Source organism: Vidua chalybeata, chromosome 18 (genome assembly GCF_026979565.1).
Source record: "Vidua chalybeata isolate OUT-0048 chromosome 18, bVidCha1 merged haplotype, whole genome shotgun sequence".
In the NCBI taxonomy this organism is placed as follows: domain Eukaryota; kingdom Metazoa; phylum Chordata; class Aves; order Passeriformes; family Viduidae; genus Vidua; species Vidua chalybeata.
The window spans coordinates 8,845,354-8,860,152 of record NC_071547.1 but is presented as its reverse complement, the minus strand read 5'-3'; the positions used below and the strand labels follow the sequence as shown (position 1 = coordinate 8,860,152).

The 14,799-nt window shown below is 40.6% G+C and overlaps 1 protein-coding gene across 1 annotated transcript; it reads left to right on the top strand.

Moving 5' to 3' along the window:
* Positions 1-1,624: 1,624 nt before the first annotated feature.
* Positions 1,625-14,797, top strand: UPB1 (beta-ureidopropionase 1). Its single transcript, XM_053959276.1, has 10 exons — positions 1,625-1,776; positions 2,380-2,551; positions 3,987-4,074; positions 4,765-4,859; positions 5,108-5,269; positions 8,207-8,376; positions 9,047-9,128; positions 9,955-9,997; positions 10,730-10,884; positions 13,648-14,797. The coding sequence occupies exons 1-10, from the start codon at positions 1,676-1,678 to the stop codon at positions 13,729-13,731; spliced, it is 1,152 nt and encodes a 383-aa protein (XP_053815251.1). The 5' UTR covers positions 1,625-1,675; the 3' UTR covers positions 13,732-14,797.
* The last annotated feature ends 2 nt before the right edge of the window (positions 14,798-14,799 follow it).

Below are 14,799 nucleotides of genomic sequence, written 5' to 3'. Positions count from 1 at the left end.
ACCTTCTTCAGGAGCTGGATATAAAATAGACCTGCTGTTTTTCCCTTTAATTTGCAGTCCAGGCAGAAAAGAACTTGAACAGTTCCCAGAGAAACCCAGGCCCTTCTGTTTGTTTCTATGAATCCTCCAGAAATGCTTTATCTGTTGACATCCTGGCTATGCTGATACGGAAATGAACTTACTTGGCCCCCTCATTTCCCCCCTATTTTTTCATTGATCTCCCTCCCTGCAATGCTTAAAGATCTGCCAGCCATGAACAGAACAAAATGTTACAGATAGGTACCTTTAAAATTGCCCATTAAAGAAAATTAGGATCATCAGATGAAAAATCTAATGTATGTATCAGTCACTGCTTATTATCACCCTTCAGAAACAAGTTTGGGAAAGAAAAGTAATTTCACTGAAACTTTTTTGGTTAAAAAGGGTGAATTAGAAAGAAAGAATCATGTGTCTCCAAATGCCTTGATAAAACCAGACTACTCCTGGACACTTTCTGACTAAAGTTAAATATTAGACACTCTCTCCCTGACATTCTTTTTTTTTTTTAATTTAGTCTAAAAGGCTTAATATTTAACTCAAAATACCTAACAACTGCAAATGCTAAGTGATGAAAGTTGTTACATCCTCCAGCAGATACATAAAGCAGTGCTTAAACTCAGTGGGATATATTTAGAGAAGTGTAGCCATCCCTGGACTTCGTGTTCCACTCGAATGAGAAACCCGGTTGCTATGTTGTGAACTTCTGTGTGTTTTGAAGCAGAAGGCATGGCCAGTGGTTCAGTGGGAATAACTGCTTTAAACAGCATGTCTGCCTTGGACCTGCAAGATGTCCTTTATTTGATGCACTTTTATTTTGTCCCAGATCAAGGTCTTAATTGGTTCAATCCTTTATCTGACATTAAGTCATCCCATTAAGTTTGGGATGGATTTCCAATTATAATTGGCCTCAAAATCCATGTTAAACTCAAAGTTAATTATTATTGGCCCTGTTTGGTTTTACTGCAACTTCAATGGACACACACATATCCCTGAGAACCACTGCCATTTTATGACTTATTTCCAAGCCTTTTTGCTGGACGGGTATCATTAGAAAAAACTCCTAAAGGTGTTCTGCTTCTAGATGAGTTACATCTGAAGTACAAGAGTTGGTCCAGAAGTGGCAAATAGCCAGGAACAGCCACATCCCCTTGATATCCCATCAGCTGGATCGATGGAACCAAGGCTGGTGATATTTTTCCTTTCCTTACCTCTCCTTTCCTTCCTCCTCTCCTTCTTTTCTCTTAATTCCCTTCTTCTTCTCTTCTCCTTCTCCTTCCCCTTCCCTCTTTTTCCCTATCTTTACCCCTTTTTCTCTCTTTCTACTCTGTGTTCATACAGTAGGTCAGGGACCAACACGCGGATTTCCACGCCAAGTGACTTTTTGTGGACTCTCCGACTTTCGCGATTCTTTTCCACCACGAGCATTTACGAGTCGCGATCTCTCCCTGCCCCTCTGTGGCCGCACCCGCTCCCGCAGCGCCGAGGGCCCGGCCATGGCGCACGCCCGTCCCTGAGGGCACCGGGGCCGTCCCGCCAAAACCCGTGAGGGGAGCGGGGCGTGCCCGACGGGGCCGCCCGGGGCAAAGTCCAGGGGGCCGCCGAGCGGCTGAGGGGCTGCGCGCGCTCGCCCTTCGCCATGGCGGCGGCGCTGGAGTCGCTGGAGTCGTGCCTGGAGCGGCACATCCCGCCCGGGGAACTCGCCGAGGTGAAGCGGATCCTCTATGGGGGCGAGGCCAGGTGTGCCACCAGAACAGGCTCGCCCCCCGCTCTGCGGGTTTCCGTCGCTCCTCTCCTCGGGCTCCGCGGGGATGCCAGCCCGGGGGTGAGGGGAAGGAAGGAGTGTGAGGGCGGGTGTGCAAGACACAGGGCTGGGCTGAGGGGAAAAAGGAAAAGTAGGGCTTGTGGTACTGCAGTGAAGGCGATCCAGGTGTAGGGAGCAGGGCAGTGTGAGAAGATGACGGACAGGGATGGAAGACCTGACGGGAATAGTGATAGCGGGGTGATGGAGCCTGAAAAGTAGGGATTAAACTTGAGGAAAAGACATGGGAGGGAACGTGTTTGTAATCCAGGTATGGCAGGTGGAAGTTTGCGTGCTCCTTGATTTCTGCAGCAAGGTGTTAGTGTCTGGGAATGACGGGGCACGGTGGGCGATGGGTGAACGGTGAGATAGCACAAGAGCTGGTCACTGCCTGTGCCGTGGCTGGTGGATGAGTGTTGGGCATGGGAGCTTGGGTGTCTCTGCAGGGTTAGGCAGAATTGTCATCCCCTTGGTCCATTGCATTCAGCGCAGAAAAAGAGAACATCTCATCTTGAAATGTCTTTGTTTCTTGTTCAATCCAGAAAACTTGATTTGCCAACTGCTGCACTGTCAGCAGCTCAGGAAAGAGATTTTGAACTACAGGGCTATGGATTTGAAGCTGCTTTGGAGCAGTTGAGAAGGCCACGTATTGTTCGAGTGGGACTGATACAGAATAAAATTCCTCTTCCCACAGACACAGCAGTGGCAGTCCAGGTACACAGACTGGGACTGGGGCTGTTTCTATCTCTTCTTCTGCTTGATTGAGACATAACACAGTTCAGTTGTTGATTTTAAGAGCTATATCATGAAATGTCTAATGATTTTCTGGCAGTACAGGAGCCATCACTACTGCAGTAGAGCATCCTGTAAGAAATTTGAGTGACACTTTTGGTTTCATTGTTTCTCAGAAACATCTTGTGTTTACCTAGCACACCCAACCTGCTTGCAGTTTTTCCAAAGCTAAATATTTAGTAGCTCATTTTATACATGAAAATCCTTTGCCTCTAAGATGAGACACAAAATCATTTACACAAAATCAAAAGGGATGGCAACCAGTGGAAACCACAGGTGCAGTTCTTGTTTTAATTGAGAAATGTTCCATTACAGGAAAATCCATTAGAGGAAACAGATTAATAAAGCTGTGTTCATTGTTCTTTGTACAGCAGTGAGTGAAATCTTATTACAAGATAACATGGTTTAGTGGTGACTTGGCAGTGCTGGGTTAATGGTTGGACTTGGTTGATGATCTTAGAGGTCTATTCCAACATTAATTTTTCTGAAACCATCATCTCTTAATATCTTGGACACAGCAGCACTGAAGTGGCAAACATAGAGAAATAGTCTCCTGAGAGTAGCTTTTAAAAAGGAAAAGAAAATACTGCATGTATAAAATCTCCTGGAGTAGTAGTTTTGTACTGTGACAGGACAGAACATTTCTGAAGTAATTTGTTTTGGAAAGATTACCTATCACAGATGCAAGTCATTAATTCAGTAAATGGATCAAGTTTGTGGATTCTTTATAACAGCTGTTGATTAAAGTACCAGCTATATTAATGATTTTACTTTACAAATAACTAGTTAACTATTTCTGTAAATCAATATACAATTTTTGATTTCATAGATCACTGCAGTCTTGTCTTTTTTTTTTTTTTTTTTTGAAACCTGAAAGTAGCAATGCAAACTACTACACCTATGCTGATGTTTATGTAGAATACTCTATAAAATGAATTAATAAATACTTAGAGGATTTTTCTTGGTAATAATTACTTAGCTCTTAGAGGGCTTAACATCATCCTGTAGATTTACAATGGGCAGCAAAATTATAGTTTCTGTTGATTCTGTTTAGATTTTCAGCTTTTTGCAAGTCAGGCAGCAGTGAATTTCCAGCAGTATAAATGTTGCAACCATGGAATTAGAATCCCATTGGAATACTTTCTCTATTTTCAGTATCTAAATGCTTTTAAAAATCTGTATCTGACTCTGTTATCAGTGTTCAGGAATGATACCTCGAGTTACTCCCCCTGAAAGCAATGGCACTAAGCATAGAACAAGATAAACTCCATGTGAACAAAGGGTGCAAAACCAGGCAGCTGACACAGAGGTGAGTTAGATGTGGCTTTTTTAATGGTGTGACATTTCTCACAATCAGGTGGCTGCTCTGCACAGGCGCATCGAGAAGATAGTGGGAGTGGCTGCAATGTGTGGCGTCAACATTGTGTGTTTCCAGGAGGCTTGGAGTGAGTATCTTGTGGTTCCCTCTAGATGTCAAGTGCCCTCTATTTTAACAGGTGTCCTGTAAGTGAACAGTAGAAATCTTCCAAGATACAACAATTGACTGTAGTGATTTGCTTCCTAAAGGAACAAGGAAAACCCAAGGAGTCTGAGGTAGCAGAACTGTATGGAAGAGATATGAGGGGTCTGTTACATTGAAGACTGCTGTATCATATTTGGAGCTCCTTCCTGGCATCCTTTATGATCCTTTCCTCTTTTTATTTTCTCCTAAAACTTTGGGGGTTTCTTCTAGACTGGTATTAATTGTTAAAAATCTGTTTTTAATTAACATGGGGTGTTTGAGGCTTAATAGAAGCAAAACTCTTCAATTTCATGGGCAAGTGAAGGCCCATGAGATGTTTGTGAAAACAGGTTGTTCACAGTGTACCCCAGTGACTGGGGTATATTGTCTTTTTACCCCTGCTGAGACTTCACTAAATACATCCATTTTCTTCTGGTTTGCCCTGTGTGAGCTCAAAACTTCTTGCCCTCGCTAAAAATATTTTTAAATAGCTTTTGCCTTTAACAGTTGAAGGAAAACAGTTGAATCATTCTTAATTGTTTAATTTTTTTAATCTGTATTCATGCAAATATCATATATTTCTTGAGTGACATGAACATTTTTGTACATTTTGCCTTGCTTTGGTGTTTTCCAGCCATGCCCTTTGCTTTTTGTACAAGAGAGAAACTTCCTTGGACTGAATTTGCTGAGTCAGCAGAGGACGGGCCAACAACAAAATTCTGTCAAGAGGTAAAAAACCAAGCAAGCAAGCAAAATAAAGACCAACTGACATCACTTGAAGGAAAAGACAATATACCAGTGAACTGGCAGGCAGAATTTGCTGTATTTCTCACTCGTACCTGTGTTATTTAACATTTCTAGTTAGCATGTAATGCTGTTTTACCTTTTAATTAACTGTTTCCAGCTGGCTGTGGTGTCTGTCATTCTGGGGTACTGCAGGCTGGTGTCTGATAAAGGAATTGTGTTCATTTGTGCAGCTTGCAAAGAAGTACAATATGGTTGTGGTGTCTCCAATCCTGGAGCGAGATGAACTGCATGGTGGAATTCTGTGGAATACTGCAGTAGTCATTTCTAATTCTGGAGCACTCCTTGGCAAAAGTAGGAAAAATCACATTCCAAGGGTTGGAGATTTCAATGAGGTAAGATGCAGTATTGTGACAATCAAGTTAGTCTTACCTTGCAGCTCTTGTTTGTGCCAGCACGTGTTGTATCAGAGTCACAGTGGCAGGAAATGAAATGTGTTTCTAAAAAATGTGGTTCACTTACTGTTGAATCAGTTTTTCTGAGATGAAGCCATAGTTAATTTATCAAGAAGGAATAACTTTAGTGAGAGTGATGAGTCTTAAAGGAAAAATAACATTGAATCTTGTTAGGTGCTCTTCCTTGGCCCAGTGAAACTTCAAAGGTATCGAGTATCCATTAAAAGGATTGTTTAAGTTACAGCTGTGTTATGTTTGTTGTGCATGATTGGCTTGGGTAGTTTTGTCATGTGTGCACATTGAACTTACTTTAATTTGCAGGGTAATTGTTTCTTGAGCATTACTTACAGCCTTTCTCTGTTTCTCTGTGAGGTTGTCTTGGAAATGACAGTTCTTTTGCTTGTGCTTATTCAAGCAGAGTCCCTGAATTCATTGTGCCTCTGACTGAATAGCTGGTTTATGGCATCTTCTGTTCACTAATGGCATTATTGCAGCTGAAGCCCCCAGCAGGTTTTGGGCCATCCTCCAGAATCAGAAACCGAACTGGCAGTAAAGGCAATGACTGGTAGATCTGAAATGTGTTTATCCATCCAAAGAAATATCACAAGCAGAAAGATCAGGATTAAAAATTAACTGAAGTCTAAAAATACATTGTCTTACCTAACTAAATCTCTCCTTGTCAGCTAAAGTGAGTAATTAACAGAGGCATTTCTGCTAAGCACTGGAGGCTGCTGTATACCTGCAGTTGCTTTTGTTCCCTGTATGACTGCTCCAGTCATCAAACTGAGGCTTCTGAACCTAAAGTGCTTTTTTGTTAATGTAAAAAGTCATTTTGGGTCTCAAAACTTTGTGTTCAAAGACCTCTGGAAGTTTTGACCTTGCTCCCAGACTTGATCAGGCTGGTTTGAGTTTCTCCAGAGGAGGCTGTTAATAGAGTTCTACACAATGAATTTCTGGCACAGTCTGTCAGTCACCAGTCTTACCTTGTATTTTTAACAATCATTCTGATTCTTACTATTATTTTATCAGCTCTGTCCTTTAGCTAGCAAAAATAGTAGCTAAGAAATCCATTGGTTACTTTCCACATTTTCAAATTTATTCTTTATGTAATCCAACAAAAAACAGATTCCTGTTGCTTGTGCTCAAATATGATGTTTTTCAGTTTTCCTGACAGTGTTTAGTGGAGAATCAACAGATTCCAAGAAACTAATTGTTTCCAGCTATGAAACTGTAATGAGAGACACCTAAAAAAAGAAAGTATTTTTACTTTCTCATGTGAAGTATAAATAGAGTTTCCCTAAGAGTTTTGCATAGTTGCTAAAAGAAGTTAGTTCTTAGAATCCTAAACGCCAGAATTACTACAAAACTATCTGTTTATAACTTCCAGATATACTATAATGATCTGGCATTTCTTCTTGTATCTACTTGTTACAGAATCAAGTAGTGCTTGCCCAAGACAGCACTGTCTTCAGCTGGCTTTGTTAGCAAAGCATTAAATCCACTTTTCTGAGCTGAACAATTCTGATAAAGCAACTTCAGAAACCACCCAGGCTACAGGAAAGGATTATATTCATCTGTGTTACTTTAATGTTGTTTTCTTTATCAACAAAGTTAAACCTCAGGGAAATATCGAATTTGAAATTATTTCATGTGGGTTGTCTCTGTAGGGCAGATGGGAAAGGAGCCTTGTTAAAATCGTGCCCGTTGAATGAGTAAGAACTAAATGGAAAGGGCAGAGAGGTTGGTCTGTGGCCTATTCAGCCATGTGTGGGAGGCCTTATAAACAAAAATCAATCCTTCTTGAGACATCACACTTTATTGCTGTGGAGAGGATTGTGACCTCTGGTGTGAAATAAAGAAATAGGAACTGATGAATTCCCTGAAGCAACAGCAGTCTTGTTTTTCTTCTGCTGTTGTAAGAAAAGAAACTAAGAATAGGAGAAAAAATGGAAATATATTCATTCAGCAGAATTGTTTTGAAAAAGATTTGTGTGAGCACCCACCATGTGGTCTGCTGTCTACAGACATGAAAGGAGATCAAATCAGTGCCCAAGGGACTGTGCAATTTCATGAGAACTGATAATAAATAAGAAACATGAGATGATTATTTTACTGGACATACTGAACCTGTAGCCCTTGGTTTCAGAAGGTGACCCTCCTGTGTCTATCAGGCCATTGGCCCACACTTACAGGAGGCCCAGGTTTGTTCCCCAGCTGTACCTGCTTGCTTTGGGCCTCAGGTGTTTCTACTTCCTTCAGGACCAATGGCAGTGGTGGTTATAAGGAACAGATAATTTCAATAAAACGGGGTCTACTTTACAGAACACCTTCCTTCTGTGATGAGAGACATGTTCTGGTGGATTAGGATGTGGATTGTGTCCCTTGCTCTTCTGTCTCTGATCAGCACCAAAGGATACTGTCAGGAATCAGCCTGGCCACTGCAACTTGTGTGCTTCCTTGGGATCCTCAGTTCCGTATAAGGGGTGTTGGGTGGCGTGTTTTGTGTCCTTATCTTCGGGTCTTCATCACTGTCTTTGTCCCTGTCTAAACCTGGTGATGGTACTTTCAGAAAGCAGCACGTTTTGGAAGTGCACTGCCTGCTGCATAAAACAAAGTTCCTCTGCTTGAAAGGAAATAAAAGAGTGTAATTTCAGTGAATACAGACTCCTGCTGCTGCCTTGGCATTTCTGTATTCATCTTTTCTACTGCCTAAGTGATTTTGTAAATCTCATCATATTATCCCCAGCTTTCTATCTACAGATTAAAAATCTTTTTTAGTTGGAGTTACTTCTTTGCACTTTTTTAAGAAGTCTGCCTTTGTGGGTTTTGTTGTTTGGTTGGACTTTTTCCTTTGTTTTTTCTTTTGTTTGTTTGTAGTCTACTTACTATATGGAAGGAAATACAGGACACCCAGTGTTTCAGACACAGTTTGGGACAATTGCTGTGAACATCTGCTATGGGCGCCACCACCCTCTGAACTGGCTCATGTATAGCATGAATGGAGCAGAGATCATCTTTAACCCTTCAGCCACTATAGGGACACTCAGGTAAAATACAAAATGATCTGTGCCATTGCTTCCTTTCTGGGTTAACTGAACCTCTGAGCCCTGCACTGAGGCCTTAAAGGCACCTTGCTGAGGTCTTGGTGTAGTCTCATTGTTTTGCCTTCAAAAAGGAGCCTGCATTCTCCTCCACCAGGAATTTTGGGCTCCCAGTCTCCTCCCAGTAACTGATTCTCTTTCAGAACTTTACTGTACATCAGCAGGTCTCCTGTCTTTGAGACAGCATTAACCAGCATCCAGCTGGTATTCTGAAAACGGAGACTTTGTTTAGATTTTTTTATGTAATATTTTTGCTATGTAATAGGTAGTGGTCATGTTCAGACTTTTTTTACCAGCTTGCGCTGTCCACCTAGGAATGTGGTATGAAATTGCAGTTTTTAGAACCAAGCTGAGATACCCTTTTCTGAGAAATTGTTTTTTAAACCGTTGGCAATTTTATGACTGTCAGGCCTCTTGAACCAGACTGGACTGGTGTAAACTGTCCCTTGAGATTAATCTTCTGCAGATTAACATTAATTGCACCCAACTGACTTGATTTCCTAAAAGCTAACTGTGGCCTCTTTGACAGAAAATGTGCAGTGTGAGACAGTGAGAATCTAGATTTAGCACTGGAGTGTACAGTTAATGAATACCTGCTCCTCTCTGTGTGTTGTAGTGAGGCGCTGTGGCCAATCGAAGCCAGAAACGCTGCCATAGCCAATCACTGCTTCACGTGTGCCATCAACAGAGTAGGAACGGTTCGTATCTTCCTTGCTTCATTCCATCACTCAGGGCTGGAGCATGAGTTTGTTCGAGGCAGCGGCTGCTAGCACTAGAATGCATGGGTTCCCCTGCTGGGTAACCACTGTACTAGGGTTTATGATGTGATTTGAAGATGGACAGTGATGAAGAGATTGAGAGCTGCCTCTGTTGCTGGCAGCCTGCTTTTTGGTTGCAGCTGTTTCCTGTTCTTGAATTGAATCTTTGTAAGAGGCACCCGCCCTTTTGCTAACTCTCCCGGTTTCTCTGGTGAAATCAGTATTTTATCCAAAATGAGTGAAAAATTAACATATCCTCAAGTCAACGGTACACAACTTGTGGCTGTTGTACAGCTACTATCTCTTTCTGAACTGTAAAATTCTATAATGAAATTTAATAGCACGTGCAATAGGTTATTCTTACCTTCAGATTAGTCCAATTACGCTATGTGTAAACTTTTAAAATTAGATTCCCTGCAAAAATCCAGAATTTTCCTTGCTGCTGTGTGAACGTTTGCCTTTTTTTGTCATCCGAAAAGATATGTTTGGTTAAATATCTCCTCTTTTGCCTCTTTAAACTTGTGAAATGGATACGAGACATGTTCCCCAAAGTGTATGAACAGCAGGCAGTGATACAAAAAGACCTTGTGTTCTATCCATCACAGAAACTAGGCCTCTCTGATGACTCCCTTCAGACACTGCTGATCATGTGCCAGAAAAAAATATTTGTAGATTTATATAAACTCCCAAAATACAATAGACTAGCAAGGATTTCTTGAATGAAACGGAATTATACTGCCACCTATGGATTCCTCTTATTTCACAGGAGTACTACAAAAACGCCTTTACTTCTGGAGATGGTGGAAAAGGTATGTTCAGAAATCACATTCGCTACCAGTTCCCAGATTTGCTGGAAGTTAAAGAGTGCGATCAATGAGGAGTATGAGATTTTCTTGTATGTACTTATATGTTGCAACACAGCAATTTGTGCAGTGAAAACTGTGGCTGCTTGTGGCTCCATCCAGAGTGTTCCTGAGCCTTTTTTAGCCAGTTTTGGAGCTAAGTGTTTTTAGCAGCTGCATGAGAAAGGTCAGTGGGATCCATGGCTTAGTAGTACAACAAATGTGATTGATTTTTGGCACAACTCAAGAGTTGTGCAATATGAAATAACATCTTTTCTGTGCCTCAAATCCCAGTGTTTTCACTTCTGACCTTTTATTGAAAATAGAATGGGTGTATCTCTGTCAGCTGTTTTGAAAATATATGATTTGACAATTAGAATTCATTTAAATGCTGAGTAAAAAGCAATGAAAGCAAAGCCTTTAGTCCAGAGACTTAATAATGGGAAAACATAATGGTACATTATTTGAAAGTCAATGCAGGGAGATTTTCCTGATAATTTGAGGGTGTACTATGCATGAAAATTATAACTAGCCAAAACTGCAGTTATTTTAGGATCATGCTGTGACTCTTCAAGATGATTGTCTTGCCTAAAGGACAGTGAGTCCCCAAGAAACAGAGTCAGGTTTTGTGGGGCACTGCATGCTAAGTTACATACCTATTTGCAGATGGCAATACATGCTTTTTAAAATCTCTCTAAGCACACCATGAGCTGGGCCATTTCTATGGCTCGAGTTACGTAGCTGCGCCAGACGGCAGCCGGACCCCGGGGCTCTCCCGCACTCAGGATGGGCTGCTGGTGGCAGAGATGGACCTAAACCTCTGCAGGCAAGTCAGTGACAAATGGAATTTTAAGGTAAGCCTGACTATAAAGGAAATACAATATTAGAACAAACAAGCTTTGATAATGATTCTATGATGTTCCAATAGTTAAAAGGCAGCCTTTTATATATATATTTTTTAGTAGTTCAGAGCTTAAATTGTTGAAGTAATTTAACAGGATGTTATGGAGGCCAAAAGCATAAATAGACTTGGAAAAGAAGTAGCTAAGTTCAGGGAAACTAGGCCAGTAGCTTTCAAATGAAAACCCTAGCCTCAGGACCCTACCGTGGATTGCCAGCAGCTCTGAGGATTGCTGGGGAAGAGTTTTGCTTTCCTTATGCAGTGAACATAGGCATTTGTTGCTGAGCTGAGGCAGGTATTGCATCTATCTAACATGGTACTATTATATATTCTTAAAGGCTTTAATTGTCAGTTTTGGTGATATTCAGTGAAAACCCAAACCTACAAGCTTCTGAGAACTTTCTGAAGGCAAAATTCTTGTAACATTAACTTCTTGAATTTGTGGATATGTTGAAACTACAGAGAAGGAACTGTGTACTGTATATATTCATTTCTGAAGCATCTTAACACACTTCTGAATTTATCTAAATCAGATTAAGATAGCTGCAAGCCATTCCATATGGCTTTAACAAACCTTATTTATTACTATTTTTTTTTTGTATTCTGAGGTAAAGCTAATTTGGTTCATCTTTACAGAGGGCATAATTGGATTTAATTTGTCCAGCAGCAGTGCTGGTTGAAGAAATGGCTGCCCCAGCACAGCAGCTTGCTAACCCTTCAGCTGTGCCAGTACAAGCTATGTGGGGTGCTATATTATATACCGATTTAGTGGAGTGACCAAATTTTTTTTTTTAAACAAACAACACTCTAGTTCCTTTTTTATTCTGATCAAATTTACAACAGGCCACACAAAGATCCTGTTGGAACAAAAAAAGGAAATAAGTGACAGCTCTGGAAATAGGCTTTGTTGATGAAGAAAACATCTTGCTTGCTTCTGTGGAGACAGGTCTCTTGTTCCAGTTCTCAGTACTGCTAAAGACCAGAACCTTTTCCTGGTCACTCTTAAGATCAGCATGATTTGAATTCTAACAAAATAGACCAGAACACTTGGCTAGCAGCTGTACAATATATGCAGGTTCTTCAGTGATCACCTAGTATCTAAAACAAGTAACCATTTGCAAGGAGTGTCAAATTTTGAACACCATGCTACTGCAAGCAGACATTTATTTTATAGAGCTGGTTTGTTTGCCTGTTGTGCATTACAGAATGGTGCAATATTCAAGATGTTTTGATGTCAGTTTGACATAAAAATGAAAAGTCTCTCTGGATTTAAAATGCTGAATAAGCTTTCTAATTAAAAAAATAGTAATTTCTTATCTAGAGCTTAATTTTTTGGTAATATTGCTAATCCATACATAGAGACTAAAACCAAGAAGTAATTTCAGATAATCTTCTGGAACAGAGTTGCATTTACAGATGCCTATGGAAGGCATGTGGTTGTTGCCATAATGAAATTAAGTTGTGCTGAGAGATTCTTAGTTTTTTAAGTCAGGCATGCATTTAATTTTGCTTTGCCACAATAGTCTGAGGCCCTTACTGCAGAGTAGAGGCTTGGTGTGTCAGGAAGCACATGGAGCATTGCTTCTACCAGCCTAGGAGGGGTATCTGAACAAAAGCAATTGTATTGATTAGGAAAAACAAACAGTAAAGGCAAAACACTGGCCTTTGGCTGATTTGTGTAGAATTGTGTGTTTTTTGTTGTCGTCAACTCCTGTGTTTTCAGCACCTTCATTTCATGTTGATGGTGTGGAGTGCTATTGTTGGGTTTTAGCACATAAAGCACAGCTGTGGTTTTGTTTATGTGACAGGGGAGAGCTGTTTCCTTTTCCTCTCAGTTGGGAGAGGTAGTTCTTGCTGAGGGGAATGAGGAAGAGTGGTCACAGGTTTTCTCACCCACTGCAGAAAACCTTTAACAGCGAGTAGGAAGCTATTTAACCTGCTCTGGTATCTGCAGTGTGCACCCAGTGATGCCTGAAAGGGACATTGAGTAGAATGTCTTTGCTAAACTTAGAGCAGCAAAAGGGTTAAACAAATTAAATAAAGATGCAATTTGCCTCTCTCAGAACCAATGCTGTGGGTTGTGCACTCAGAAGAGGATGGTGGCATTACATCAGGTGCTGTATTGCAGCACTTCCAGCACTTGCTCTGTTGCCCAAACCATTGAGATTTTGTATTATTAACGGATGAAGTAGCAGTAACCCCAACACTGTTGGTGGCTTACATGCAGACTTACTGCTGGCAGCAGGGCTCTTCAGTTGTCAAGGACATGACATGAAGCCCTAATTACAGAGACACTCCTTTGCCTTCATTGACATAACTTAAAAAATTGTTGATGCATAAGAAAGCAAGTCCACCTTTCCCATTCAGCTATCCAGAATAGCTATAATAAGTAGTAAGTCAGTGCTCATGACTGTCATTGAAGGAGAGCTGCAAAACAGGAAGGTGTTCATTTAAAAGTTTGACTTTCAGGGTGGAACTACACTTCTTTTTTTGGATAGAAATACAGTCCTAGGCAACATAATACTAGTTATTTTATAAAAAAGTTTGTGCTAAGGCACTGGAGATACTGATTTTGAGGGAATTATGGTTTTGATGTTTGGGACAATTAAATTGTATATTGTCATAGGAAAAACCAACCAGTGAATAGAGGTATTTTCTACTGAAGTACTTTTGTAGCTTACTTGAAAGAACTGAAGCTTTGATTTTTCTTTTCCAGATGACTGGTAGATATGAAATGTATGCAGAAAAGCTCGCTGAAGCAATCCAGCCTTTCTTTATACCCAATATCATCAAAGAGTAAGAGAGAGCATCTCATGACACTCAAATGTTACAAGACAAACTCAAAGTTACTGTTGGATTATAGCTTTACTGTGAATCACAAGTTGCTGGTTTAATGTTGTCAGTTTAATTTCATGTAGCCAATTTTAAATAATAGGAGTCAGAACTTTTACGTAAAATAATTTTAAATGGCTTCATAATTGTTTGTCATTTACACTAATGAGTCTAAAGTTGTTCCTTGCTAGAAATACATCCAGTGTTTTTCTAGAGTAGATACCCATACAGTGTACTCTGATAATAGTTGATTGGATGAGTCCAGAGGACATGAAAATTTTTACGTAAGCTTTGCACTGTACATCTTGTTTCTGCTTTCTGGTTTTTACCCTCTGCCCAAATGCATAATTTAGGGAGAAATGAGGCTGAAATTGTTTTCATCTGGGTTTTGATTGCTTTTTCTGCTTATGAACTACTTGATGCATTTCAGTTACAGCTGAGTAATGTACCAGATATCCCAGTTGTGTGAAGAACTGTGGGTGCTCTAAAGAACAGAACCACTGCTTTGGTTCTGTTGCTTTTTACACAACTACAGCTAGAGCAGTGTCTTTGCTGTGCCCCTTCGAGGTGCAGAAGTTGTGCTCAGAGAGCTGCTTTGGTATCTTCTGAAGCTCAGTGCCCTGAAGGGAAGCAGAAATAGAGACCCTGCTCAATGCACAGGCAAGGCTGGGGCAGTTGCATGCTTTTCACTGTGAACAGAAAGCTCAGGATGGGTGAGGAAAACTCCTTCCCCGGGGCTGCACTCCAGGAGGATATGTGGTGGCTGCAGAGTACACAACCCAGCTGTGGAATAAAGGTAGTGATGACACATCTTAGGTAGTACTGTATTCTGAAATTTTGCTTCATATGATTTGAGTGATGTCAGTGGGTGTTCAGGCAATGCAGACTGAATACAATTTACAGCCCAGCTGTAAAAAACTATGAATTTATAGCTAATAATAGTAATAAATATTTGAACTCTTGTTTTTGTTTTTCTAAATTACAATTTCAGATTTTCAAAAACACTTTTCCTAATAAACTTGTTAATAAATGCACT

Excerpts from the sequence above, each read along its gene's own strand:
- UPB1 (XM_053959276.1), top strand. The coding sequence starts at position 1,676 with ATGGCGGCGGCGCTGGAGTCGCTGGAGTCGTGCCTGGAGCGGCACATC. Across the intron at positions 5,270-8,206 it reads GGGTTGGAGATTTCAATGAG|TCTACTTACTATATGGAAGG; the intron begins GTAAGATGCAGT and ends GTTTGTTTGTAG. Across the intron at positions 10,885-13,647 it reads GTGACAAATGGAATTTTAAG|ATGACTGGTAGATATGAAAT; the intron begins GTAAGCCTGACT and ends TTTCTTTTCCAG.